This window comes from Microtus pennsylvanicus, chromosome 8, assembly GCF_037038515.1.
Source record: "Microtus pennsylvanicus isolate mMicPen1 chromosome 8, mMicPen1.hap1, whole genome shotgun sequence".
Classification (NCBI taxonomy): domain Eukaryota; kingdom Metazoa; phylum Chordata; class Mammalia; order Rodentia; family Cricetidae; genus Microtus; species Microtus pennsylvanicus.
In genome coordinates this window covers 40080653-40107290 of record NC_134586.1, presented here as the reverse complement: position 1 = coordinate 40107290, position 26638 = coordinate 40080653, and the positions used below count along the sequence as shown (strand labels likewise).

At 40.6% G+C, this 26638-nt stretch overlaps 1 protein-coding gene across 1 annotated transcript in view; it reads right to left on the bottom strand.

Moving 5' to 3' along the window:
• The window catches only part of Il5ra (interleukin 5 receptor subunit alpha), a 37157-nt gene extending 14001 nt beyond the window's left edge, over nt 1–23156 (bottom strand). The window contains exons 1-10 of the mRNA XM_075981996.1: nt 22836–23156; nt 21847–21991; nt 18607–18731; nt 18296–18380; nt 16640–16785; nt 15243–15381; nt 12692–12845; nt 12428–12615; nt 10865–11010; nt 6942–7080 (exon numbers count right to left, since the gene is read on the bottom strand). Coding sequence (XP_075838111.1) covers nt 6942–7080; nt 10865–11010; nt 12428–12615; nt 12692–12845; nt 15243–15381; nt 16640–16785; nt 18296–18368 — 985 coding nt within the window. The 5' untranslated portion in view covers nt 18369–18380; nt 18607–18731; nt 21847–21991; nt 22836–23156. The remainder of the gene's footprint in view (nt 1–6941; nt 7081–10864; nt 11011–12427; nt 12616–12691; nt 12846–15242; nt 15382–16639; nt 16786–18295; nt 18381–18606; nt 18732–21846; nt 21992–22835) is intronic.
• Between the last annotated feature and the right edge of the window lie 3482 nt (nt 23157–26638).

Here is a 26638-nt window from a genome sequence, read left to right as displayed (position 1 = left end):
TGACTGAGCTTTCGATGGCAGCTTTCAGGTGAGATCAACTGACTGAAGGAGCCAAGGAGAAAATAACAAACAAAGGGCAGGGCAGCAAAAAGGCTCTTAGCAAACCCACTGGAAAACCTGCAAAGCTGGGCTCTTCCGGTGAAACTGAACCCAGGTGCGAGACAGTGCAGCAAGACCTTGGACGCCGAGCTGTGTAAGTGAACGACTTGACAAGTTCTGGACTGAGTGGGAGTCTGGTGGTTTTCACAACCCCTGCCAGGCCCAGACGGGATGGATCAGAACTGGGAAGGTTTCCTTCTCATCTGCAGAGCTCCCACAAACCCGGAAATCTTTCCTGGGAGCAGCTCTGAAGCCTGTTTCTGTGAACCTGCTAAAGTAGCTGCAGGCTGGCTGCACAGGGTGCCGGGGCCTGGCAGATGTAACTCAGAGAGAGCGGCTTGGGCCTAGTTTTGTCTCTTTCTACTGAGGTGACCTTCCTTGAGCAGTGTATTTGTTTCACTTTGTGTATTGCTTCTGAAGATGGGGGTAAGAGTGAACGTGTTAACACATACAAAGTGCTTAGCATCTGCGCCAGTCCAGAGTAGCCGATCAATCCATGTTTGTGGTAACTATGATCGCATTGTGTCAGAGCAAAGGCATCGAGTTAATTTCCCCAGATCCTCAAGGGAAACCACAATTACAGTGCTGTCAGAATCCTCGGGTCAGGAGAAACAAACACCAGATAGTCTAGTATAAAAGAAGGAAGGGTCAGAAGTCAGGGTTAGTCCCATTTCTCAAGAGTCTGAATTAGCCAGGCAGTGGTGGAACACACCTTTAATCCCAGCACTCCGGAGGCAGAGGCAGGCATATCTGTGTGAGTTCGAGGCCAGCCTGGTCTACAATAATCCCAGCATTTGAGAGGCAGAGGCTGGAGGATTTCTGTGAATTTAGGGCCTGCTTTGGTCTGCAGAGCGAATTGTGGGACATCCAGGGCTGTTACACAAAGAAACCCTGTCTCATAAAATCAAAAACAAACAAATAAACAAAGAATATGAATTAAGATGAACATTGCATTGGGCTGGTGAGATGGCTTAGTTGGTACAATTGCTTATCACAAAAGCCTGAAAATGGGCATTCAGATCTCCGGAACCCACATAAAGGCCTAACACAGCAGTCCAGGTATTTGTAATCCTAGCAAAACCCTGAAGAAAAAAAAATGGGAGGCAGAGAAAAGAGAATATATAGAAATCTGAGGGCTAGCTAGCCTAATGTTTACAACTACAAAGAGCCTAATACTAGAGCCAACACCCAAAGGTTGTCCCCTGACTTCCACAGTGGACTGGGGCTCATGTGGAGGCCCAAAAATGTGAGCCTAGTTCTACCTTGTCTGATGGTCAGAGAATTTGGAGGTTGCTCGCATCTGATGACAACAATCAGCGCTACACATCCTGCCTCAGGATGTGGTTACTTGCTTCATTTGACATTAAGATGGCTCATACAAGTAGATCCACTCCATCCTGACAGATGGTCAGGACATGTGAGCGTACTTCTGTTCCTTCTTTTGTAAGAAGAAAGTTACCTAGGGAGTGGCTGCTTTCAGGATACTTGGTCTAGGGTGGCTTCACTGCCTAAACAACAGAATGCTAATGGCTTGACATCTCAAAGTGTTGAAGCAACTGTATGGGTTGTCCTTTGTAAAAAAAAAGTCTTTAATTGCTTTTTTCCCCCTTTTGTACTGGAGTATAAAAGTGTACGGAAAATTAAATTCAGGTTATTTCAGTATTCACTGAAGCTCTCTCCTGGTACTATTCTATGATCTCTGTTTAATTATTTTCATGTCTTCACACTCTTTACTTATATTTCTGATCCCCGCGCTCCCACCCTGGCAAGAGGTATTTTTGTTGAGGCTGGTCCCCGACAGGCATATGCATGCCCATACTCACACCCCATAAACAAACACACGAACACATGCACTCACACATCACACACACACACACAAAATGAATATAGTACACAACATGGACTTATTCAGACAAAAATTGCCTGCAGAGGTCAATGGAAATAGCCACAGTGCTTGGCCTAGATGGAGCCTGAACAGGACAAGAACTAGCCTAATGTCGCATCTCTGCAGCAGTCTACATCCCAAGCCAGGTCTATCTCTGTGCCTCAGTTTCCTGGCTGGAACATCACAAATGGGACAAGGGGCATCAGTCAGCATATATAGGAGTAAAGACAACCTTTTTGCCAAGTTCCAGGCTAAGGCCCAGCTCTTACCAGCTTTGAGAATACCCTTGTCTTCTTTTCCCTATCTATTTAGTGAAACAATGATATTTGGGCTGATATTCTAAATACTGTAAGCTTGCCTCTCACAGGGCGAGGCCCAGGGATAGAGTGCATACTTGATCTAAATTGTTAAGCACAAAGGACTGATTGGTGTGACCACCAAGAGAAGTGGTCACATCTGATATAAAACAAAACAACACAAACCAAACAAACAATCAAAAGCTTTGGCATAAAGGGACAGAGCCTTAAAGCTTACTGCTACCCTTTCTTTAAGACAGTGGGACAGCCCACAGAGCCAAGGTGGTCCAGCCTGAGGCTTACCAGGCAAGATTCGTCCAGCCTTGAAACCACAGAAGCCTGAGTCAAAGGAAGCAGTTTGCCTCTACTACAGGGTCTACCAGCTGAAATCCCCTGCTTTCAAAGAAAAACCCGAAGTCACAGGTGTACAGTAGCCTCTCTGGGGTTTTCCTTGTCTCTACTGCGCCACCTGCTTTCCTCCCCAAGCATCTTTTCCCTCTGTGTTGACCTAGAGCTTCCTTCCCTTCTCTCACCTCATGAGGCTTTGAATCAGCAGAAGTCTTTTTGGAATCCCAAAGAAAGTGAAGCTGGCTCTTTTTTTTTTTTTTTGTACCTATTTTCCCTTTCTTCTTCCCTTTCCTGGTTTGTTAAGAAGAAATGGCTGGGACTAAGGAGAGAGACAGAGAAAGGCAAAAAGACAGACAGATAAAGAAGAGCCTGGGAGAAACCTAAGGCACAGAAGAAAGAAGGGACAAGAACTAGAGCCTGAGGTTCTCTGGTAGGCTGTAAAGCATGAAGAACTAGAACTAGAGCTTGAGGTTCTCTGGTAGGCTGTAAAGCATGAAGAAAATGCACTCAGTGCTATAACATAGCCCCATCTCCTCCCAGCTTTTGAAACCATACACTTCAGGTAGAGGTAAATTGCTTCACACCTCTGTGATAAACACCAAGTCACAGAAAAATAAAGTCTTCCCTCCATCCAGCCCACACTCATACATGCCACGTTGGTTTTTCCTTTGCTCTGATCCCCATACATATCACACACACACTAACTCACATATAGCAGGAAAACGCGAGTTGAGCCCTCCAATGAGGAGCATGTCTTTGTTGCTGAGGGATTTTTCCCAAAGACAGCAGCAGTCACCCTGTGGACAGTGACCACTCTGCTGACTGAGTAATGTGAAAACTGGTGTGGTTGACTCTTGTTCTGCTCCCCGCATAAGTGCATCCATCTTAAGCCTGAAGAAAGCTTTTGGAAAGCACACGTTTTCACAGACTTCTAGTAATACCAGGTCCAGACTGGCAGATACAGTCTTCAGTGAGGGTGAAGCAAACCCATTGTTGACATGAAGGGGCATCCAGTGATTGTCAGTCTAACCTCTTACCAAGGACACAGCTACAAATAAGTGCGGCCAACACTCTCATTTTCCATAGAGAAGTACTGCTTGCTCCACAGTCTGTATTAGAAGGTCACAGAGTAGAAAAGAGAAGAAGATGTGGAAACAAAACAGTAAGTTTCAGAGACCAGGGTCCAGGACACAAAGATTTTTAGTAAACAGATGGCAGAGATAAGAACAGAACAGAACAATTCGGAACTTCTAGTTTGAGAAGGAGAAAGAACTTGAAATTGGGAAGTTCAGCTCTTAAAGCAGAAGCCCGCTGCTGGAGAGCAGTTGATAAGGGGTACTGATAAAACTGCTACTTTCGTTTACTTATTGGAGAGAGACAGAGAGAGAAACAGAGACAGAGACACACAAAGAGAGACAGAGAGAAAGAAAAGAGAGAGAGGGAAAAAGGAAGGAAGGAAGGAAGGAAGGAAGGAAGGAAGGAAGGAAGGAAGGAAGGAAGGAAGGAAAAGAATCTATACTCTGAAAATCCAAGGCAAGAGGGCAGATTCAAGGCAAATCTCAAGCAGACAGACAGAGTTTATTTACTGCTCACTGCATCTACATCCCCTGTGCTTGTTGGACTGACCGAGGACCTTGCCAACCAGAATGGAAGCCACTTCCCGCAAGCCCAGCTCCCACCATCATCAATCCAATTCTCTGTGTCTCATTCTTCATGAAGTAGCCTTGGGCTAGAATGGGTTAATTAGTTAAACTATTCTAATTTGCTAATTGGTTCATATGGCACTTATTTGGGGGAAATTATACATTAATAACTACTTCTTGGCTATTTGACAATGATTGAGTCATTTATTATCTTCAGGCTACCATTTCCTTACCTTAATTAAAATAATGGGGTAAACATACCACCAAAGGAACGGGGTGATATTTCAGTTGAGCCTGGTAGTGAAAATCCAGGAGGGCTCCTAGGACTATTTATAAGGTGAGGTAGGAGAGGTGGAAGAGTGTCTGAAGGAAATGAACACAGCAGCAAAACTGCCTGAGAGACTGCAAGCTGAGCGTAATTATTACCGCAGCCTCCAGGGGTAAAGAAGAGCCATGCACAAAGTCCCTGAGGGGCTTGGACTTCCTACTATGTTTATTAATCATCTTGATGAAAACGGAGAGTCTGCATTGATTAAATTCACTAATGATCCTACGCTGAGCAGGGGAGTAAATTCCAGAAAGGATGGATTTATAAGGTAAGCACTAATATTAATCAGCTCGTCTTCATGAAATGGGTGGCAATAAATGAAATAGGATTTGCAGTAGCAAATGACAATGAGGTGCACCTGGGTGTGGGGGAATCTAATGAGGCCAGATCCAAGCCAGGAGGCAGTTATTCTGGAAGCAGTAAGAGAGAGGGAGAGTGGGAAATGAATAATAAGTTAACAGCAAGCTTGAAATAACCTCTTCAGATGGATCACAGTCTTACTCCCTCCCAGTCCTTTGGTAATGGATGTTGGAGAGCGGAGCCAGAGCTTGAAGAATGGCAGAGTTAGAAGCTACCAGAGAATGAAGCATCACTTCTACAGGCAAGGAAACTGAGGTCCAGAAAGGTCAGGTGTTAGGAATTAGGTCAGAGTAGTAAAACCCAGACTAGCAAGCTCCTTCACTCCGTCCCCCATGTGGTGGCAGAGACTATCCTCCCTCTTACAGCCCGAGTTTATTCTCAGAATCCTTCTCAGCCTTGAACTGTGTCCTCTGATTCCCTAGCCATCTCTGACTTGGATCATTTAACTACGTCCCGGCAGAGCCATGGCTACAGATCTGATTTTGCCTCCTGCTGTTTCCTCACCCACTTGAGTTCTAAAGTGTCAATAATCAACACAAACTATAACTTCAAGACTCAAGCACTCAGCAAACACTACTGATTTCTTAGTTGGGATTCTGACCTGAGGTCACTTATCCCCACAAATTTGTTTAGGTTGTAATGTAGAGACAACAATGAGAAACATCAACACTTCAGACCAATGAGGGTTGCACACTTGAGAAACACATAAAACATATATGTAAAAGGAATCCATGGAGTACAAATAAGTGTCTGTCATAGGATTTGACAAAATGAATAGATCTAGTTTCGAAGTCCCTACGACTAATGAATCTTAGTTCTCTCCTGGGGCACAGAGCAAGTTTTATTTGTTCAAATAAAGTGTTTTTGAGAGAAGTCCTGTGTGTACCAGGTCAGTTTATTTCAGCTGGGGAGAAAGGGAGGGTCAGGAAGATTCACCTCAGAAGAATTATGAGGTAGGTGAGTCTGTCCATCTTTCGGTTCCCTCTGCTTGCCTTTCAGTTCCTCTCCCCAGGAAGCTCATGATGCTGATGCCGCTCTGCAAACACACACACACACACACACACACACACACACACACACACACACACACACCAGTGCTGTCATAGCACCGAACAAGGCAGTGTTGGTTGTACATTGAACAACTGTAGGGCATGCCACAGGAGTTAGGGGCAGAATTCTCGAGACCCAGATCAGTGTTCCACCTCTCGAGCCCTTCCACCATTCCTTTCTCCCCTGGAAAAATACCCGGTCACATCAGCACTGGCTCACAACCACACCAGCAAATGGTTCGCTGCCCAAGAATTTCCAGATGACCCACCCTGCAGCCCGAGTGAATAAATTACTGTAATAGGAAATTTTAGCATGTGCCCAAAATAAATTTCTCTTTAAGTATGCTGTCCAAATTGTTCAGGAAGATCCCTTGGGTTTTGTAAGAGGTAATGTAATCAGCTAGAACCACAGAGTCCTCTACGCCAGTCTAATTTGCTAAGCACCTTGCAGCAGGTAAGGGTAAGCACCATGCTAAGCACCATGACAGGGTGCTAAGAGACTGAGCCCTAAAATATTAACCAGGTTCAACAAGAGACTGTCTCAAGGAAACAAGGCAGAGAGTGATAGAATAGGATCCCAACATCCTCCTTTATCCTTATAGACACACACATTGCACATACCTGCATATCCACACACAGGTACATACGGCACACACTCATGCATGCACACATACACACACTCACAATATGGACAGAAGTCAAAACGGAAAAAATCTAAATAAAAATAATTGAGCAAAATAGTCCTAGGAAGGGCTTGTGCCAGGGAGACAGTGGGACACTCTTTCCTAGAACACACGTGTCTAGTTGAAGATACAGTAGATGAATGAAAGATGAGGCAGAGTAAAGATGAAGCCATTTCAAGACCTGAATGAAAAAGTGCACTTTCCAGGATTATCTGTTGCCACTGCTTTTAAATACACAACAGGAACTCACCCACATAAATAGGTTGACTCCACTCGCCCCAGCTTCCAGATACTCTGCAAGATGAGCTCACAACTGCTCTCACTTGAATAGAATATGTAGAAACATCATCAATTTTTGAGATGAATTTGTTGGTGGCCAGTTTTTCCATCTAAATGGGAAAAATTAACATTATAATAATGCCTAGACATACAATTATTGCAGAACACCGGCTTGAGTGGTCTCATGTAGGTAATGCGACTCATTATTTAGCAAGTAATCTAAGATCAAAAGGGCACAGTCATGAGTTTATTCTACACTGTTCCTGTGTGAGGTCTTGGCAGTTACCCTGAGGGAGAAGGTGATCTTGTAACTAAAATATATAAAATGGCCAGCTGAAGGACTAGGTGAAATTGTGAAGACAGAATAATGTTTCCCATGGAAAAAAATTGGAGTCATCTTCAACACCGTACATAATCTCTGTTACTTTGTCCTTCCTCATTGGTAAGTCATAGTACTAAACAGCATGTATTTTGTGCCTGTTCACCTTTGCCCAATGGCCACACCCTGTGTTGGCTTTATGCTTTATTGCTTGGATGGTCCTAATAGCTAACATCTCTGTAGCCACATGTTCCCCCCTGACATCCAACTTTCACACTGCCACCAAGATTACCCTTCTAACCTGTAAGTGCTACATTTCTCGATAGTGAAAAACCCTTTGATGCTGCTCATTGTCCATGACCATGGTTTTAAAGTAGACGCTCTTCAGCTTTTAGTAAAAAACATTACAGAGCTACTCTGAAGTTCCTATTTTAGTAGAGTTACAAGTCTAGTGTCAGCCTTGTGTGGAGGCCAGCTCAGTCACTACCACTTAACTGAAGGAAGCATGCAGTCTCGAGCCTCTGGTACACCCTAGCAGGCACAGTGTGGTTGTGGACTGGTACAGGTCAGGAAGTGCTGATTGCTGCTCTATGATAAGATCTGTGCAGACAATGAGAGCACCGTTTAGAAATGGAGAACCGTTGGACATGACTGTAACATCCAAGCACATGATCAGTTGGTTTGCATTTTCATGTCTTTGGCTGTATTTGTTTTACTGATCCTTATGAATGTATTTTATAAAACTGTTAATCTCTGGCAGATTAGAAATTTACAAGAGAAAGCCAGTGCTTCATAAGAATATTTCTGGAAACACATCCTATCATGTCCTTCTCTTTTTACTTCAGTAGGCAAGTTTCTGCCTGACGCTCCACCTCTGCTTAGGCTGCATTCAGCTCCATGCTGTAGAGGCAAACAAGGTTGTTTTCCCCCTCTCTCTTCTGTACTCTGTTGATCTTTCCTATGGTACAGAGGCTCTGATGCTATTTACCAGAGCAGGACTCATCTTATATGTCTATTTATTTTTATTTAATTTATTTATTTGTATTGTGTTGGTATTTTGCTGTTGGCAGAGGCTGCTCATTTGTTTCCCGGTAGTCCAGATTTAAAATAATCACACAGAAACTATATTATTTGCAATATTGTTTGGCCAATAGTTTAAGCATCTTTCTTGCTAGCTCTTATGTCTTAAATTAACCCATTTTTATTAATCTGTGGATTGCCATGTGGCTGTGGCTTACCAGGCAAAGTTCTGGCATCTGTCTCCTCTGGTGGCTAAATGGCTTCTCACTGACTCTGCCTACTCTCTCTCTCTCTCTCTCTCTCTCTCTCTCTCTCTATATATATATATATATATATATATATATATATATATATGTATGTATGTATGTCTGTGTGAGGAACCAGAGAGTTATAAGAGACCATGTGGGTGCTGGAAATTGAACCTGGGTCATCTGGAAGAGCAGTCAATGCTCTTAACCACTGAGCCATCTCTCTAGGCCCATGCCCATTTATTTTTATGTGACTTACCTGCTTGGCAGATCATATGAAAATAGTGTTCCCCCATGATATAGCACATAATTTAAAATTAATACAACATATGAATTAGTTTATTTCAGACTACAAAACAAGGCCTTATTTCTCTTTATGTATTATCCTAAGAAACCTATTAGTAGGTAGTGGTTAAATTTAATTAAACTGTGTTTACTTTGTTTCTGTTACTTATTTTTGCATTTATTTATTTGTGTATATGTATTATGTATGCCCCAGCATGGATATGGAGGTGAGAGGATAACTTGAGGCTGTCTCTTCTCTTCTTCCACCTTGTGGGCTCCAGGAATTGAACTCAAGAAAGCATGTTTAGCAGCAAATGCCTTCACCAGCTGGGGTGTCTCACAGGTTCTTCATTTCTTTTATTTGTAGGACATGAGGTTGAATCCCAACTTCTATGTTTCTTCTTTACTCTCATGACTGAGAAATTATTCATCTTTTTGGGGGGATGGGGCTTAATTGTCAATAAAACAGGAAGTGTAATTATGCAAGTTATTGTGGACAAGGCATAAAATAACATAATAAAACGATGGAAGATATGCCACCTGCACCATTGTCACGTGTGCAGGCCAAAAATGTTGAACAGCCACGCTATTGTGCAACCAGACTACAACACTGTTTTCATCTTGCAAGTCTGAAGTTGCTGGTTGAGGGTGTGTCTCATACTCTGCATGCATGAACCCCTCTCTTCAATTCCCATCACCCAATGATCAAAAATTCACAATCTGGATATTCTGTTTTCATTAGACAATGGTTCCTCATTTTCCATTCCCCATTTCCTGGTAGCCATTGTGCTAATTTCTATTTCTATGTGTTTTACAAACCTTGGCATCTCACACAGGCAGAATCATATACATTTGTCCTTTGTGATCTGCTTGTTTCACTTTGCTTGCTGCCCTTAGGTTCATTCGTATTGTAGCATGTATCAGAGTTTCCTTTCAAAGACTGAATATTGTCTCTTTGTATATATTAATATATATATATATATATATATATATATATATATCATATTTGTTTTTCTTTTCTTTTTTCTTTTTCTCTTTTTTTCTTTTGGTTTTTCAAGACAGGGTTTTCTTGTGCAGATTTGGAGCCTGTCTGGTATTGTGCTCTATAGACCAGGCTGACCTTGAACTCACAGAGATCCACCTCTGCCTCCCGAGTGCTAGAATTAAAGGGAGTGGGCACCATCACTGCCCGGGAATACATTCTGTTTTCTTTTCATATTCTGTAGGACTTTGGGTTTGGCTTATTTGTTTTTTAGCTAAGAATCTTGCTATATAGTTCAAACTAACTTCAAATTTACACCATTCTTATCTCAGCCTCCTCCTGGGTGCTGGAGTCACAGATGTGTGCCACCAAACCTGACTCCATTCATGTGTTAATGAATATGGAGGCTGCTTCAGCTCTTCACAATTGGCTATTGTGAGTAATGCTGTTGTGAGCATGGGTGCCCAAATATCTTTTTGAGACCCTGTTTTGAAATCATTTGCATATATACCTAAAAGGAGAACCACAGGTTCTTATGATAATTCTAACTTTTGGAAAACTTGCCTTCCCATTTTCCCCAGTAGTTGTATCATTTGTATTTTTAGTAAAGCTCTTACAAATGGGTTTCATTTTATCCTTTATATTATTTTCAACTCAAAGTATGTTTTTTCCAAATGGAAGTAATGTAAGATTTGATTTATTTCTGTAATACCTAGGGCAGGTGTAAGTCAACATTGACTTTGTTGATACTTAAATATACCCCAAGCAGTCACTATGTTTAAAGCAGCAGCTCTCAAACCGTGGGTTGCAACCCCTTTGACAAACCTCTATATCCAAAAATATTTACATTAGGTCTCATAACGGTATCAAAATTACAGTTATTTAGCAACAATGGAAATGACTTTGTGGTTGGGCGTCACCACAACATGAGGAACTGTATTAAAGGGTCACAGCATTAGGAAGACTGAGAGCTACTGTTTTAAATGTTTCACAAATAATGGGTATCTAACATAGAATAAAGGAATGATTTTTAAAATTACCTGAAAGTAGCCATTCTTTGTGTTGTGAATTTTCAATTCATAGTTAAAGCAATGGACTGGAAAGGCAGAAACTGGTTTCTCCCATTGGATATAAAGAGAAGTTTCTTCAAGTTCAACTGTGACATTCCTTGGAGGATTTACTTGATCTAGAGAAGAGAAGAGATAGGTCAGTGGCAATTCCGAAAACCCAATGATCAGGGCTGATAGCCCCAACCCACCATTTCTAAGATATGCTTTTTCAAGGTTTACCATTAAGTCTCAATCAACCAATCTCAAAGCCACAGGAAGTAAGTGGCTTCCCAAGAGGTTTTTGGTATGGCTCGCTGAATAGATCTACACATATAAAGAACAAAATCACTACGCCAAATGGAAGGGACTGATTGGCACCTTTCCCCTGTTAACTCATTGCAAGGTGTACCCAGCATCCCTTTAACTTTCCAAGTTAGACTGTGCTCATGGACAGACATGGACCATTTGCCCCATGTCCATTTCCCAGGAGAGGGATAGCTCTGGGTAAATCACTATTCTGGTTTCAGTATTTATTTATTTTTTGTTATTGTTGTTCTGTTTTGTCATATAGAAAAAGAAGCTTCTACATAAAAAGAACAGATTAAGCTAAATAAATCTATACAGGAGTAAAATACTTCCATACTGGTGTTAGGACCAGAGTTTGGATTCCCAGCACCCAGGTGAAAACAGCTGTAACCCCAGAGCTGGGATTGGAGGTTGGGTAGTAGAGATAAGTAGATCCTAGGGCCTAGTCTAGCAAAAATGGCAAGTTCCAGATCCAGTGAAAGTCTCTGTGCCCTACAAAATAAAGAAGAGAAGCAAGTGAGGAAGATATTGTGATGGCAACCCCAGGCTTCTGCATGGACCAGCACACCTGCACAAATACGCATACAGCGCACAGACACATATGAAGAAAAAATAAAAGAGTGGGGAAGCAAAGAGGAGGGTGGAGGAGAAAGAGACCTGTGTACATATCGTCTGAAAGTCTAGTGATGAATCCAAACCACTACAAAGACCCAATAAAAACTGGAGATGGTTAGCTTTGAAGGAGTCACAGGATGGAGAAGCTGAATGAATACCTTTGGACTGCAGAAGGGCCACACCTTTGGGAAGAACCTCAGAACTGTTCTTGGTACAATCTAGTATAAGACTTGTAGACACACATTTCATGATAGCAGCCTGAACAGATAAGCACTGCTATGACTTTTCATGGTGCAGCTATTCTCAACTGCGGAGAACTCTGCCCTCAATAGGATATGTTTGAGGTTTGAATAGTCGCAACTAGGAGAGGGGAACCAGCAGGAAAGATAAGAGCTAGAAAATTCATGGATGGGGCCAGGAAGGCCACTCAACATCTTCCCATGGCCAGAACAGGTTTCTACATTGCCAGATCATCCAGTCAAACATTTAAGGTGAGTTAAAGGTCGGATGACTGCCTCAATTTTTTTCCATGTTGATTATATGGTTGTTTAATATTTGAAAAGTAGCAAGACCCTTTCCAATACCAAGATTGTGCTCTTCCATTATTCCAGTGTTGAGTTAAGTCTGGCTTACCAATGGAATGTGGAGCAAACAGCTGATCAAAGGGCTTGATTGCAGCATGCTTGCTTGAGCCATTAACGTGCACTGCAAGCTGCTCAAACCCTTTGCTGTTGATAAACGTCCTGGGAAACCAACATCCAGTATTTCTGTTCAGTGTATCTCTGCTGTATTCTTGGCATTCTTCAGTCCAAACACCAAACCTAAATTGGAATACGCATCAGTTTTTATAAGGGAAGAGGAAATGGATAATTTGCATAAATAAAAATAGATACTGACCTATAGTATAGGAAGTACTGTGTGTCTTCAGGGGCATCCTTGCCAACAAGCCAGGTGCAGCGCAGAGACACTTGGTATGGCTTTAAGTGGGCGTGACTACTCATGACAGTGTTTGTGGCACACGTCAAATTCATAACCGAGGTTCCAGAAGACCCTAGGCGACCACAAAGAAAAAGAACAAAACATTGCCTTGATGGCTTATGAATTTTGTGCTTTTGCTTGAGATGCTATTGATTGTGAGTGACCACGAACATCCATTTATAGAAACTCATTTGCAAAGGGCAAATGTACTGGAGAAATGAAACTAGAGCAATAGAGCCTCAGGGTTTGACCTGAAAGAACTTCGTGGCTGTTAGCTGAAGACATGGGGGCATGTCAGTGCAACGGATATTTGAAAGTTCAAGTCCGGGTTCATGTGTCCAACAGCTTCAGCACTGCAGTGCTATATTTGTCAGTACCTGACTATGAGGCATTTCCCCCTAAATGGCTGAATTCCAGTTTTTCCAGCTGTCAATGAGAGGTTAGGTCAAGGAATCTCTCCAGAATCCCCTTCCATCTTGAATCCTATGAGCCATTCCTTGGTATCTATGCCTCATGAATTGCATGGAATGCTTCTCAGGCGATGCATTTTGACAATACCCCCAAGATCTTACCATTACATTAGATATGAGTGTATGTCGGCCTGCCAGTCTCCTTAACATACCATGATTTAAAATCGGAGATTTCAAAGATTTGCCCTGGATTTCCCCAAGTTATGTTCATGCTACCCAGAGCACTCTATAAAATAAACTTGCTGTTGTTCCTCAAAGGAGGGGAAAAATATTTTGGGGGCTAGGACCAGGGAGAACCTCCTTAAAGAGGAAACCCTGAATGATGGATGGGTTTTTATTTTTTTCTTAAAACAACTATAGATTAACTTTTCTCACTGTCATTGAATGTCTTTCAATGAACAGAGGGAGGGAGTGAGAGGAGAGTGCCTCCTATTACCATATGGAGGTTGGAGACAGAAAACTTGTTAGTTTGATTTATGATATATATATATATATATGCATATTATATATGACATAGACACATGTATTTATAAAATCATGCCTCTGTATCTATGGTATCTGTTCCAGAACATTCCCCCATACTAAGATGGCATCTTATATGATGCTATCTTGCATATAACTTACATAGTCTCTGGCCTAGTTTAAATCCTTTCTAGATAACTTAGAATACTTAATGTAAGCACTTAATAAATAGTTGCTAAAGTGTCTTATTCAAAAAATAGTGGCCTGAAACAATCTGTTCATGAGCAGTATGGATGCTTCAATGCTTTTGTCATAGAGTGCTTTTGATCCACATTTAGGTGAATCCATGAATGTGTAGCCTATGGATACAGGGCTTCTCTCCTCACTCTGTGTGTGCATACATGCATGTATGCATGTGTCCACATACTAAACATCCACACAGTCTATGTGATGTCAAAGTAAGTCAGCAGTTACCCAGTTCCAACCCAAGAAATATGAATTTTCACTTCGTCAGTGAACTAAATAATATTTGATTAGTGTAAACATGTATGGGGGGTGGTCTATGGGAGTAAATTGTAGAAACTTAGCATTGAAAGGAATATCACATTAAAGAAGTTCAGCTATTCAGTAGAGGTAAAATAATGCCTTAACACAATGGCCCATATTTATATTTATATATATTCATTGAAGTACCTCTTTACTTAGGGGCAAGCCTGTTGGTAACTCCCTGGAAACACAAGCATCTGTTTTGTTACCAACACAGTTCAGGGGCTTTGGTTAAGTGTGCACCAGGTTCTATTTGTTAAAGACTATTCTGCAGCTTATGATGTAGTTGGGAAGTAGAAAACCCTTTCTGAGTTGGGGCCTTTGGGGGAAGTCTTAGGGGACAAATCTTTAAAGGGAATGATATTTGAACCCTTGCCCTTTTCATGTCTCCCTTTCACTTCCTGGCTATAGACTTCTACCACCTGCTTCTAGAATTCTCTACTGTGTTGTTAGGCGGACTAAAATTAGGCCTGACAGGTCATGGGTGGAAACCTCCACTGAAAGCAGAAGCCAAAATAAGAGTATTATCTTACATATTTGATATAGTAAAAATAAAGCTGACTAATAATACAGGAGGCAGGATCTTCTTCTCTGATGATGCAGATAGGAGAAAGACTTGAAAAACAATCATAGACATGGGGCTAAGATGTATATGATTTAGGAAGTCATATATCCCAGGATCTGATGGTCAATCTCCTCCCTTTGTTTCCCTCTTGCACTTGTTTCTGTCTGTGTTAAAATATTTAACCAGAGCTATCTCTGCTTATGTGTATTAGAATTCCCAACGTTCCTTGGAGGCCAATGGAGATAAAGGGGTGTGCTTGCAGGGATGCAACAGGTGGACCTCGATGGCCTACGACAGTTGTGATTAGAATGTGGGGCTATGAAGGAGATTGGAAGGTGTAGCGCTGAACTAAAGAAAAGTGGATTACTTTCTTTCCCATTTTGGAAAGTGTAAAATATGAAATTTGGATGTCCCATGCTGCCTTTACCTGGTGAAGCTTTGAGTTCAGCAGAAACCCAACTGCTGGCCAGGAAAATGTGGCTTCTCTTTAGGATGCTTCTCACACTAGCTGCAAAGCCGTCATGCAGAGGGGCCACATACTTGCTGTCAGTCTTCCTGGTACTATACTAAAATCAAATCCACCAGTTGTGGCACATAAGAGAAAACAACATTAATCAAATAGGCCTTTTATTCCACTTTGAAAATGATAATAAATAAAATGGAATGAAGTAATTTTCTTAAGAAAGGGGCTTTGTAATATTAATATAGTTTCTCAATGACATGTGAACATATTCCTCTTTTAATGACAAACACCATATTGTATTTAAGGTTGAAGTTCCTTTGATCCTCATCTCTAATGCCAGTCTCCTTTCTAAGAGAAACTTCTTGACAGGGATTCTTTAAAATTCTGTGTTTACTCCAAAATGGTTAATACAAATTATATCTCCCTTTCTTTCTCCTTACTACAAAATGATACACAGCATGTGTGTTCGCATATCTTTATCATGAATCCAAGAAATCAACTCAAGACTTGAGGATGTAAACAAAGGTAGTGAATGAACTTGGCCTTCACCTTGGGTTTTCCAAGCCTATGCCTTTACTTTGTACTATTTTTCTCACTACTTTCTTCTAGTTTTATTGACATTTTAGGAGCTAAATAAGCAGTACTATCAAATACATTACACTTCAAGTATTGGTAAATAGTTGGGAAGACAGCTCAGTCAATGAACAAAATGTCAGTGAACACGACTTCAGTTTGGGTCCCTAAAACATATGTAAAATTCAAGCACATAGCAACATTCTTCTGTAATTCCAACACTGGGGTAGGGCAGGGATAGGTGGATTATTGAAGCTTAGTCAAATTGATGACCTTGCAATTCAATGAGAGACTTCTCTCAAAAAAAAAAAAAGATGTCTTGGAGAAGAATCAAGGAGTCAACTTGTGGCCTTCAAACTCCTGCACACACACGTGCATGCGCACACACAAACACACACGTGTTATGCACATAACAAGTGCATAAAACACATGTGTACATTCTTTCTCTCTCTCTCTCTCTCTCTCTCTCTCTCTCTCTCTCTCTCTCTCTCTCTCTCTCTCACACACACACACACACACACACAGGAGAGAGAGAGAGAGAAAGGGAGAAGAAAAATACAGACTGAGAAAAGAGAGAGAGAATTTTTTTCAAGATAAAGCCTTCTATGCTACTGTTTCATTTTGAATAATAAACATGGGTCTAATTCACTTTACAGATCCTACTGGTAACACAAGAAGATCTTTAGTAATTGATTGTTATTTATCAAGAATTTCACTTTATGAATAAAATACAGTTTAAAAATGAATATTCACTCTCTGTAATGATTGTCATTAGACGTGACACTTACATCATCTTCTTGTGGAGCATTTATTTTCACATGATATTGTAGATCAACATTGCTTTGCTCTTGGTCAGGGTTTGGGTCCCAGTGTAAACGAACTTGGGCTAATCCAGTGGCTTTAATGGTAAAATTGACAGGTGGCAGAAGTAAAACTATTGATTCAAAAAACAACAACAACAAACGATGCGATGGTCAGCTGTCCATAAAGAGCACTTTTTGTGTATGGCGATGGGCGTGAAACTCAGAGCCAGTGAATGTGGGACAGGTATATTACAACTGAGCTCTATCCCTATCCTTAACATATTTTAATTATTTATATTATTAAATAACATACTGCTTTGTTGTGGCATCTGAGAATATATGACACAGAAGTAATTTGGCAAAAGTTTCTTTAAAGTTATTGCTAGTTCATTGTCCAGGTATTACCTGAATATTTGCATGGTTTTATTGAATATGAACAATCTACCATATTGCTATTCATTAAAGCTGTAGCTATTACAATAAACTTCATAACCAGTGAATGGTATGTGATAACAATTTCTGGAGCTCTAAGCTCCCTTCTTTTCTTTTCAGAATAGTATAGAATATAAATCGAACACACCAGGGGCTGGGAGAGACGTATATCAAACATGAAAAAAAAGTTGCCTCATGGACATCCGGTGTCCTTGCATAAAAGTACCTACTTATTTGTAAGATCAGTGATTCATGATGTAAATGTATTTATTTCTTAGTATGAGCCATAGTCTAAAGTATCTGAGTAGAAAAAAAGGATTTGCTCTCAAAATAAAACATTTTACTTAATTAAGGCATCAGAACTTATTATAGAAATACTGTAAAACATAATGAGGGATAAGAAGAAAGTAAAAAAAATAATTCAACCCACATCTTATTTTGTTATGTTTATCTGGGTGTATGTTTAAACAACTTCTTAAAATTTTTCACCCAAACCAGGGCGACACCGTACATTGTAAAATCTTTAGTTTATTCATTTACTGAATTGTCAGTGTTTTCCATTGACCTTAAAAGCCCTTCTTGACTCTGCAGCTGTGTTTGACATGCAGGACTGTCTATGTAGTTCACCTTATTCCAGCAACCACTGGCTACTGTGGTTTTTCAAATCTAAATTACCTAACTAAACCCCAAAGTTCATTTTTCTAGGCTCACTGTGTACATTTCGATTGTTTGGTGATTATGTGGACAGTGGCTATGCGCTGGGCAGTACTGAACGAGAATACTGTCTTTATAGAGAGTTCTAGACAGAGCTGGGCTGGTGCCATCAAGCAGTTTTCCCCTCTTAACCTCCATTATTATACCAAACCCTTAGATCAACAAGTTTCAGTGGGGGAAATGAAAAGAAAAATGGTATAAGTTTGCTTTTGCCTCTTGTGAAGACTTTTATGAAAGTCCCGGTGGAGGTGGGGTTCGAAATGTGGCCTCCAGAGGCTGCCCTCTTCCACGGTGCCCATATTTACTTTTAGAATTGAATTTGCCACTGCAGCATAGAATTTACATTTCTGTCCATACTGCTTCCTTAAAATCTCAAGAGTTTATACTGTTTTATAAAAATTTCCCAATCGAATGGCTTTTCAGAGAAAATCCCATTATCTTTTTTTTATAATATACTTTATCAAAACCAAACATTATTAGATAGAAGATCCTTACCCTTTTTGTCAGAAAGTAAGTCAGCTTGCAGTGTTGCCCAAGACCCCACAAGAATTGCTAACGTAGGCAGCATGATGGTCAAACCCTATGGGAAACATGGGAGACAAATGTTAGGTCATCACATTGTCAACTCTAAGGAAAACTGGCTGCTACTTTCTAGCATAAAATCAGGTAGTTACTTAGCAACTGCTTATGATCTCTCTGGCATGCTGGGAATGCAAACATATGGGGTTTTACTTTTGAGTTGCAAAATCATGGTCTGTTGGGATAGAATGACATGTAAATCATTAATTAATTGAAAAATTACTCACAGTGTAATGGGTCGGAGCACAATAGGTGCAAAGAGACTCCTGATTTGACTCACAAAGGGTGAATTAAAGTTCACAATACACACAAGGAAAGATTCCACTAGAATCCACTGAACAAATGTGTAGAGCTAGAAGAAAAAGAAGTAATCAGGAGAGGATTAGTATTCAAGACTTAGAGCAGGCCTCAGGATGGGAAAAGTCCTAAGCAATTAATAACAAACATAAACACTGCCAGTTTAATTCATGTGTTTTTAAATTAGGAACTTGGTGGTAGACGTTATGTAGGAAGTTCTAGGTTTGACCCCCCATCACCCTTTCCCTTAAAGTCAATATGACAGGAAACTTACATTAGTAGCAATTCGTAATGTGAGAAAGAAATTTTCTTTTAAAATTCAGGATAAATTTGTAGTCCTTTGAGTTTGGGAGAAAACAATGTATTGTATTAAGAACCCAAATTAGAACAGGACAGGAGACAAAGAAACATGGCCACAAACTCGGAAAAAGACGGCTAAGAATTTCTTCCTCCAGAAAACAACTTGACAACGGGGTGGGTGGAGAGTAGCAAGTTAGGTTAAGAGAATGAGGAAAAACAGTCTCAGCCCTTGAGGTCAAGGAGAATGCAACAGCTCCGGCTGGGACCTGGAGATTAGAGATTTGGAGTTTTTCCCAGAGATTTTTCTGGAGCTTGACCTTAAGGATGAAAAGTGTGTGGCTTCCACCTGGGCTGTGCCTTCTCAGTTAAAACAATAAGACATTAGTTATTGATTCAGCGTGTGTGTGTGTGTGTGTGTGTGTGTGTGTGTGTGTGAAGTGAACTTGGACCATACCTCAATCTCAGACTACAAAACATATGCTTTTGAAGCTTAATAGTAACCAAAATGAGTTACAGGGCTAGGATGTAGCTCAGTGGGAGAACCTTGCTTAGAACATGGGAGATCTTGGTTAGCCCCTCAGCACTTCCACAATAAGTATTTTTTTTTAACAATGAATCAATAAGAGAAGTTTTTACTGAAAAATTATTTCAATGGCTAGACATTTTCAAAGTCTAATTCCAGTGCAGGCAAGGGTAAGATCTTCATTAAATGGATAAATTCGAAAAACGAATACCAGACATTTTTGCTTCATTATTTAATCACATCTTACAAGATCTTACTTAACAAATTGCTACTACTGTTCAAGCTGGAGTAATAACACAGCAGCCCTAACGGGAGAACATATAGAAGTCATTCGAGTCTTTCTGTTTTCTCCTTTATTTTCAAATAAACTTATCAGAAGTATGACAGTTTTCAACAGAATAATCCTGTTTCTATTTCTGTGACACTTCCACCCATATGCGTGAATTTTTACACCAATCATTATCATGACAATGAAACAGACGCTGTAATAGACTTTTCATGAGTGAAGGGGAAGCATTTCTAATGCACTAAGCCTGAGAAGCTCAGCTGAAATATCCTTAGTAACAACAACGACAGCCGCTGCTTCAAATTATGAAAGCTTCGTCTTCAGACATCAGCATTTCCTGACATAATGTTTATTATGCCCCTAACTTCACTGCTTTTCATTACCAGTAGTTCTAGGTCAGGCAAAATAAAATCCGTCAAAATTAATACCCTGTAGTGACTTTTACTGACTGGTAGAAGAGGAAGTGTCTTAATACAGTGCTTGTAAAAATAACAAACATCTGTTTATCCTTTGCAATTAAATTGTTGAAGTAAATAATGACTCTGTTGAATATCTCAGTGGGGAGGTAACTGAATATTTTATATCAGTAAGCGCTCTCCCTTAGAATTTACCTTGCATTCTGATTTTATAGCTGCTAAAAATAGAATTCTCTTTCAAGTTTAATAACTCAAACATATTTTTACTAAGTTTTGACCATTAATGGCAAGATGCTTTCTCCTCATCTCCCCAGTTTTCTATGCCACAGGCAGTATGTTGGAGGAAAAAATCAGTTGTCCTATGGACAGTACAAGGTGCTCAAACAGACCACAGATATCTCAAAGTAGAGTAGAAGGATTTCAACAAAGGCTGGATACTACTGGAGCTTCAACATCTGACTCCGTGTTTGTTTCCTGTGATTAGCTGACTCAGTTTCCTCAAACATCTCTAGGCTTGGTCTCTGTGTGACTGTTTAAAGCATACGAGCCCTTTGTAAAGGAGCTGTCATCTATGGTTAGGGATAAAAAGGTTAAAGTTGTTTGGTTCATTCATTCAAACTTGCACTATTATCAAATGAACTGTAAGCCATATACTAAAATATAGTTAACATAATAGCCTTATTTATTTGTAGAGCCTCAAGATGACAATATCCCTAACTCATTTTTCTCTTGGATATCAGCTAAAACACAACCCAAAGCCATTAGATTGTTAAATTAAAAAAAGTAAAATAAACAAAGATTGCCTATCTACAATTAGAAATACGTTCTCTATCTTTGAAGGTGACCAGAAAGAATTTGTTCATGTGACAAATTTAAATTTGCGAGTAAATTTAAATTTCTTGAGTGCCCTCCTTGAAATGTAGAAAAAAACAGGAGTGCAGTCTCTCTCATGACAGATGTTTCTAGAAACTAAGTTGAGTCAGGTTTTAGCCATTGATGATGGACTTCCCCAGTGTTCGTGAGAACTGGCCAAATTCTATTGAAGTTCAGAAGTAAAATTTTCTCTTTCCAAATAATTCTTCTTCCTGGAGCATTCATTTACAGCCAAAATTACGTCGGTAGCCCTATTTTTAGAGCCTTTGTGAGTGACTTGTGGTAGCATCTAATTCCAGGCACCACCTGAGTGGCAGAAATTGAAAAGCCAATGGGAGAATTCATGCTCTTTTAATTTATTACATAGAAAGAATTTGTTTCCCCTTTTTAACCCTCTGCCACAGAACTCAGTTCTGGATTAGGGGGATGAATGCCTAAACCAAAGGATATGTTTAACTAGATACACTATGTTACACACACAGTGAAAAACTGGACATGCTCATAAAAACATAAATGAGCAACACAATAACATATACAACACTTTATTTTTCCCACTACTATACTTCTGAATAATCCTCAAATATCACCCTCAGGTAAAAGCTGTGGCCACAAACAAAACACTCTATAAGTCCAGATGCAATTAGCCGCCACCCTTAACATTCTGTATAGAGAAGGTGTTTGCTACAAGTATCCCAGGACTTAAATACATCCTGCCAATCTCACTTGGCCCTAAGTATTATCCATGTAGATGCTTCCTCGTTGGTGAACATACCTGTCTATGCACGCTCCCTTCGGTTCCATAGGTTCTCAGCATTAGAAACCGAGGACTACAGCTGCCTGTCATGCCTGGTTTCCCATCAGAGCCCCAGGACCCAGCCCACTATCAAGTGCAGATCGCATGCCTATTAGGTTTGGTCCTGTGAAGAATAGGGACAAGTCAGTACCCAGCCCTGAGGAGCCAAAGCAGGTCTGTTCAACGTGATCAAAGAGACACCTTAGGTCCCCGGTGGGACTGTGTGGGAAACACCTAGCAAGCCTGCCTCCTTGTGTGCCTTACTTAAAAGATTTCCCACATTGCATTTTAAGTAACGCTAAACAAATGAGACAGTCTGATTTCCAAAACTTCATTATATTTCAAAACATAAACTTTTAACAACAACAACATAGATTTATCACCAGACAACTATGGAAGAGAACATATTAACAATAAGTAGAAATAACAGGCAATAAAATGTTAATTATAATTCATTGAATTCTGGGTTTTTTTTCTGTCTTTCTGCTCCCTTTTTCTGTTTTTCTTCTTTATAAAATTACATTTTGATCCTTTCCATCCATTCTGTCCATGTATATAAAGCATATATCTTCCTGGCTTTCGGTAACTAATTAAATTAGTCAGTATAAGGACAAGGGAGACATTTCATAAGCCTTTTGTACATTTTAGGTAAAATGAAAAAGTCATGAATACCAAAGAAATTTCAACAGAAACCAAAAGCAAAATGCCTTCAGTTATAGTATGACATCATTTCCTTATTGTTGTTTGTCTCTGAACTTGTAACTTTTGAAACTAGCTGTGAAATTCTTCATGACAATCTCTAACTAGACTCTATAACCTATTTCTAAACTAATATATTTGTGAAGTGGTCTTATCACTAGATATATACTCCTTTTAGTCTTGTAAGGTGTTTACAGAAGCAGCAAACCAGTGCCTTCTATTTTCAGGGGCATTGACAAAACGTAAGTTTTTACTTTAACAAAACTCACCTTGGTATGAAGGAGTGCATCAGATACAGAACCACCACCAAATCCAGAACCGCATAGATGGGACCTGTCCAGGGGCTTCTTCACGTGTGGTACCCCAAGTGAACTTGTTGGGAGACTGTCAGGGGTCTCAGCGTTTGCTCTGTCTCTGCTGATAACAGGGCTACGATGTGCTCCGTTTCCTCTTTTCTCTATCGAAGCATTGTCTATATGCTTACCAATTATTATTTCTCTTTTTCTGCCCCTCCTTTTGTTGGGGGTCCTGGGTGTGTCTCCAGCCTAGTCATAGAGAACTGAATTTATCTGCCCCACCAAGCCTGCAGTGAGTCAAGCGTTGGATTCTCACTTACTGAGAAGTAAGGGTGGCTACGCGATGTAAGACAACAGCTGCGAACCTTATCTCTGGGTACACTGTTTGGGTTACTCTTTCATCATCAGAGCTGCAATGGTTGAGAAGTCACCTACAGTTTCCTTGACAATGGAAAGGCCACATGACTGCTTCTTGGAGGATGATTCCCAAGAAAGGAACCCCATAAAGAGGAGTCGCACTGGACTCTCAGTGACTATTATGTGACAAAAGCCTTACCTCCTCTAGTTAGCCACCATCTGCTAACTCTGCAAGCCTCAGTCTCTGGGGGTGATAGCATGCTGCCTTTGGGAGTCAGAGCATTTAAGAAGCTTCATCAGGATGTGAAGGCACCGTGTGTGGTCATTACCTCAACAGTAAGTTCCCATGTTGACAGGTTGCAGGGCCTGGCACCGGGGCAGTTTTCTCCACCCTGAGCCTGACATACATTTCTCGGGCCCTCTGACTTCTGCTTTGTTATTAAACCCTGCACCCTCAAGTGAACTTGTTGGGAGACTGTCAGGGGTCTCAGTGTAATAAATTACTAGAGTCTATCTAACTTGACCCAGCTCATCCTTCATGAGCCCTGACTGAGTTCCCAAAGCACACTCCACATACTTACCGAGTCGTCTCCCAGTATTCAGTAGAGCCCCAGCCCTTGTTGTGGTACTTCAGCTGATACCCTTAGATTTTCCTGCCCTTGGCTCTTGTCTGGGTGTTTCAGTCTGGGAAGTTTCAAGCACAGTTCTTAGCAGAGCGGACCCTTTTTTTCTCCCTTTAATTAGCACTTAGAACAGTCAACCTCCCCAAAGCTGCGACCCTCTATCACAGTTCCTCATGTTGTGGTGACCCCCAACCATACAATTATTTTGTTGCTACTTCATAACTGCAATTCCGCTACATAGGCAATTTGCAACCCCTGCAGGGGGTGCGATTCACAGGTTGAACCACCCGCTTAGCATGCGTACACAAGGACTGTCTTCAGTTGAGTGCATTGATACTAGTGCTGTCTCTGAAAGGCCAACCAGCTGCAGGCTCAGCTGTAGGAGTACCTGGTGCAATAATCCTAGACCCCAGAGAAGCCAGCACAGAAGGCTTTCAGAGAAGAGAGGCAGCCATCCCCTCTGAGCAGACACAGAGCAGCCACTGTGGAAGCTAGATCAATGTTTCTGTTTGTGAGATGATAAATGATGAGTCCCCTGAAGGAAATTTCCACACGGCTCAGCGTCGGCACAGCAGAAGTACAGTGCTTTGTTGGTTCTTGGGGGTTCCCAAGGTAACCACTTTAAAGAGTTGCCAAAATGAAACCAGATCAATTATTATTTGATGACCTAAAAAATGTGATTTTCTTTGGGGAAAGAAGAAGTGAAACAAACAACAGAAAGAGCTCCTTTTTTTTTCTTTTTTTTTTGCTGAATGCTGCCCAGGAAAGTTCAGGTGAGTTTCAGCCATCTGGCCTGCTCGTCAGAGTCCAGCACATCTTAGTTTAGATGCAATACATTTCTCACTAAAGAACGCTGAACATATTTATGCATCACTGTGAGAATAGTATTTTGTGTCCTGAGGGGCTGCTTTTAACATATGATATATTTCTTACACATGTTCACTCCCAATACATCTACAAAATTCAGATATGCACCATGCCAGACCCTCTGAAGACTTTCAGAAAATTATTCTGGCTGTGCCCCTGTATACCAATTTTTCCAAGGGGATGGTTTGATGTTTTAACTTACCACACCAATAAAAAGCACAAATAATATGCTCATATTTCTCTCATGTTTTCCTGTCAACTCAAAGGAAATGAAGAAAGGCAGTAATTTTCATAGTTTATATTTTATGGCATCAGTTTCATTTTTTAAGATAAAATATGTGTCCAAAGACATAGTGGAACATTCAAGAAGAATTCACAAAATTAGTATTGTTTTTGTTCTTAATGTGTCACATTCCCTAAGAAACGAAACAATGAGGATTTACTCATTGGCCTAGGTGAAACTGGAATGTCCTTACATGGGGAGTAAGATGCAGTGTCTTCCTTTTGAGCTCTGTATAATGTGCTTATTGACGTGTGATGGGTAGACCAAAGTTTATACATAGGGGACAGAAATGCATTTCAGCCTTCCCTGCAATAGGAAAAGTAATATAGGGATGGGTGAGATACATACAGCTCCTCAAGCTTCACTCATTTGGGTAGTAAAATTGGTGATTATGGTAAGTTTCTTTCTCTGTCTTTTTTTCCCTTTTTATTCAGGGTCTTATGTAACCTAGACTGGCAACAAACTAGCTGTGTAGCCAGGCATGAGCTTGAACACCTGATCCTCTTGCATCTTCTACGTAGTGGGTTACCACTATGCTCAGCATTACCAAGAGATTTGAAGTAACTATTATAGAGAAAGCAATAGCAGAGCGTGCACACATGCACACTTACACTTTTTTTATAGTGTCATTTTTAGTCACGTGAAGAATGGGAGGAGGGAGAGCATCTAAGTTGTAGGTCTCCTAGCTATTCACTGAGAACATATACCATGGTATATCAGTGGTCGTGACTGAAAGGCCATTGTTTCTAACCAGTATGTCTGATTTTTCACTGGAGTCTGACTTAGTTTACATCAGGTTTCAGATCACACAGTGGGTTCAGGTTTGGTCCGGCATTTGCAGGACTTTTGGAACTAGGACTACTCCAGGCATATTCTTTTTACAGTGATAGCAAAAGTGCCAGAGGGCAAGACCAAACATTTACACTCATGTTGCTTATCTTCTTGATGATATTCTAAGGCTTCATAGAGCAGGATGAATCTTAGTATCTAAAGTCTCAGGCCCAAAGTGTCCTCTGCCATCTGCACTTAGTGTGGTCAGTGAAACAAACGTACTGGTCAGTGAAAACTGAGAATAAAAGAATTCCTTCTAATGTAGCAGGATTAATATGTCCTTTACTTTATTCATGTGTTTCTCATACACTACATTGTTTTTTTACAAATGCATGAACAAAACTACTTAAAATATTGGAGACATACTGATCTGACAATCCAGAAATAAACTCTTGGATTTATGATCAACTGATATTTTTGCATATGATGTATATGGTGTGTGTGTGTGTGTGTGTGTGTGTGTGTGTGTGTGTGTGTGTGTGTGTGTAACTTCTTCAGACTTGGCATCTGGTCTTCTCATATATGTCTCCATTTTATTTATTGAGGAAGGGTCTCTCAAATGAGTTTACAACACGACAGTCAGCTAGTCTGACTAGCCAGCCTGCCCTGGAGCTCTCCGTCTGCTTCAGTGTGCTGACCCTACAGGCAGACATCACAAGTGCCCAGTCTTTACGTAGGTTCTGGGGATCCGTATTCTAATCCTCCAAATTCTGGTCCTCATGCTTGTGCAGCAAGTGCCTTGCCTACAGAGCTGCCTCTGCAGTCCAGCAAGGTGATTTGTAAGAAGGGTGCCAAGACAATTCAATGGAGGAAAG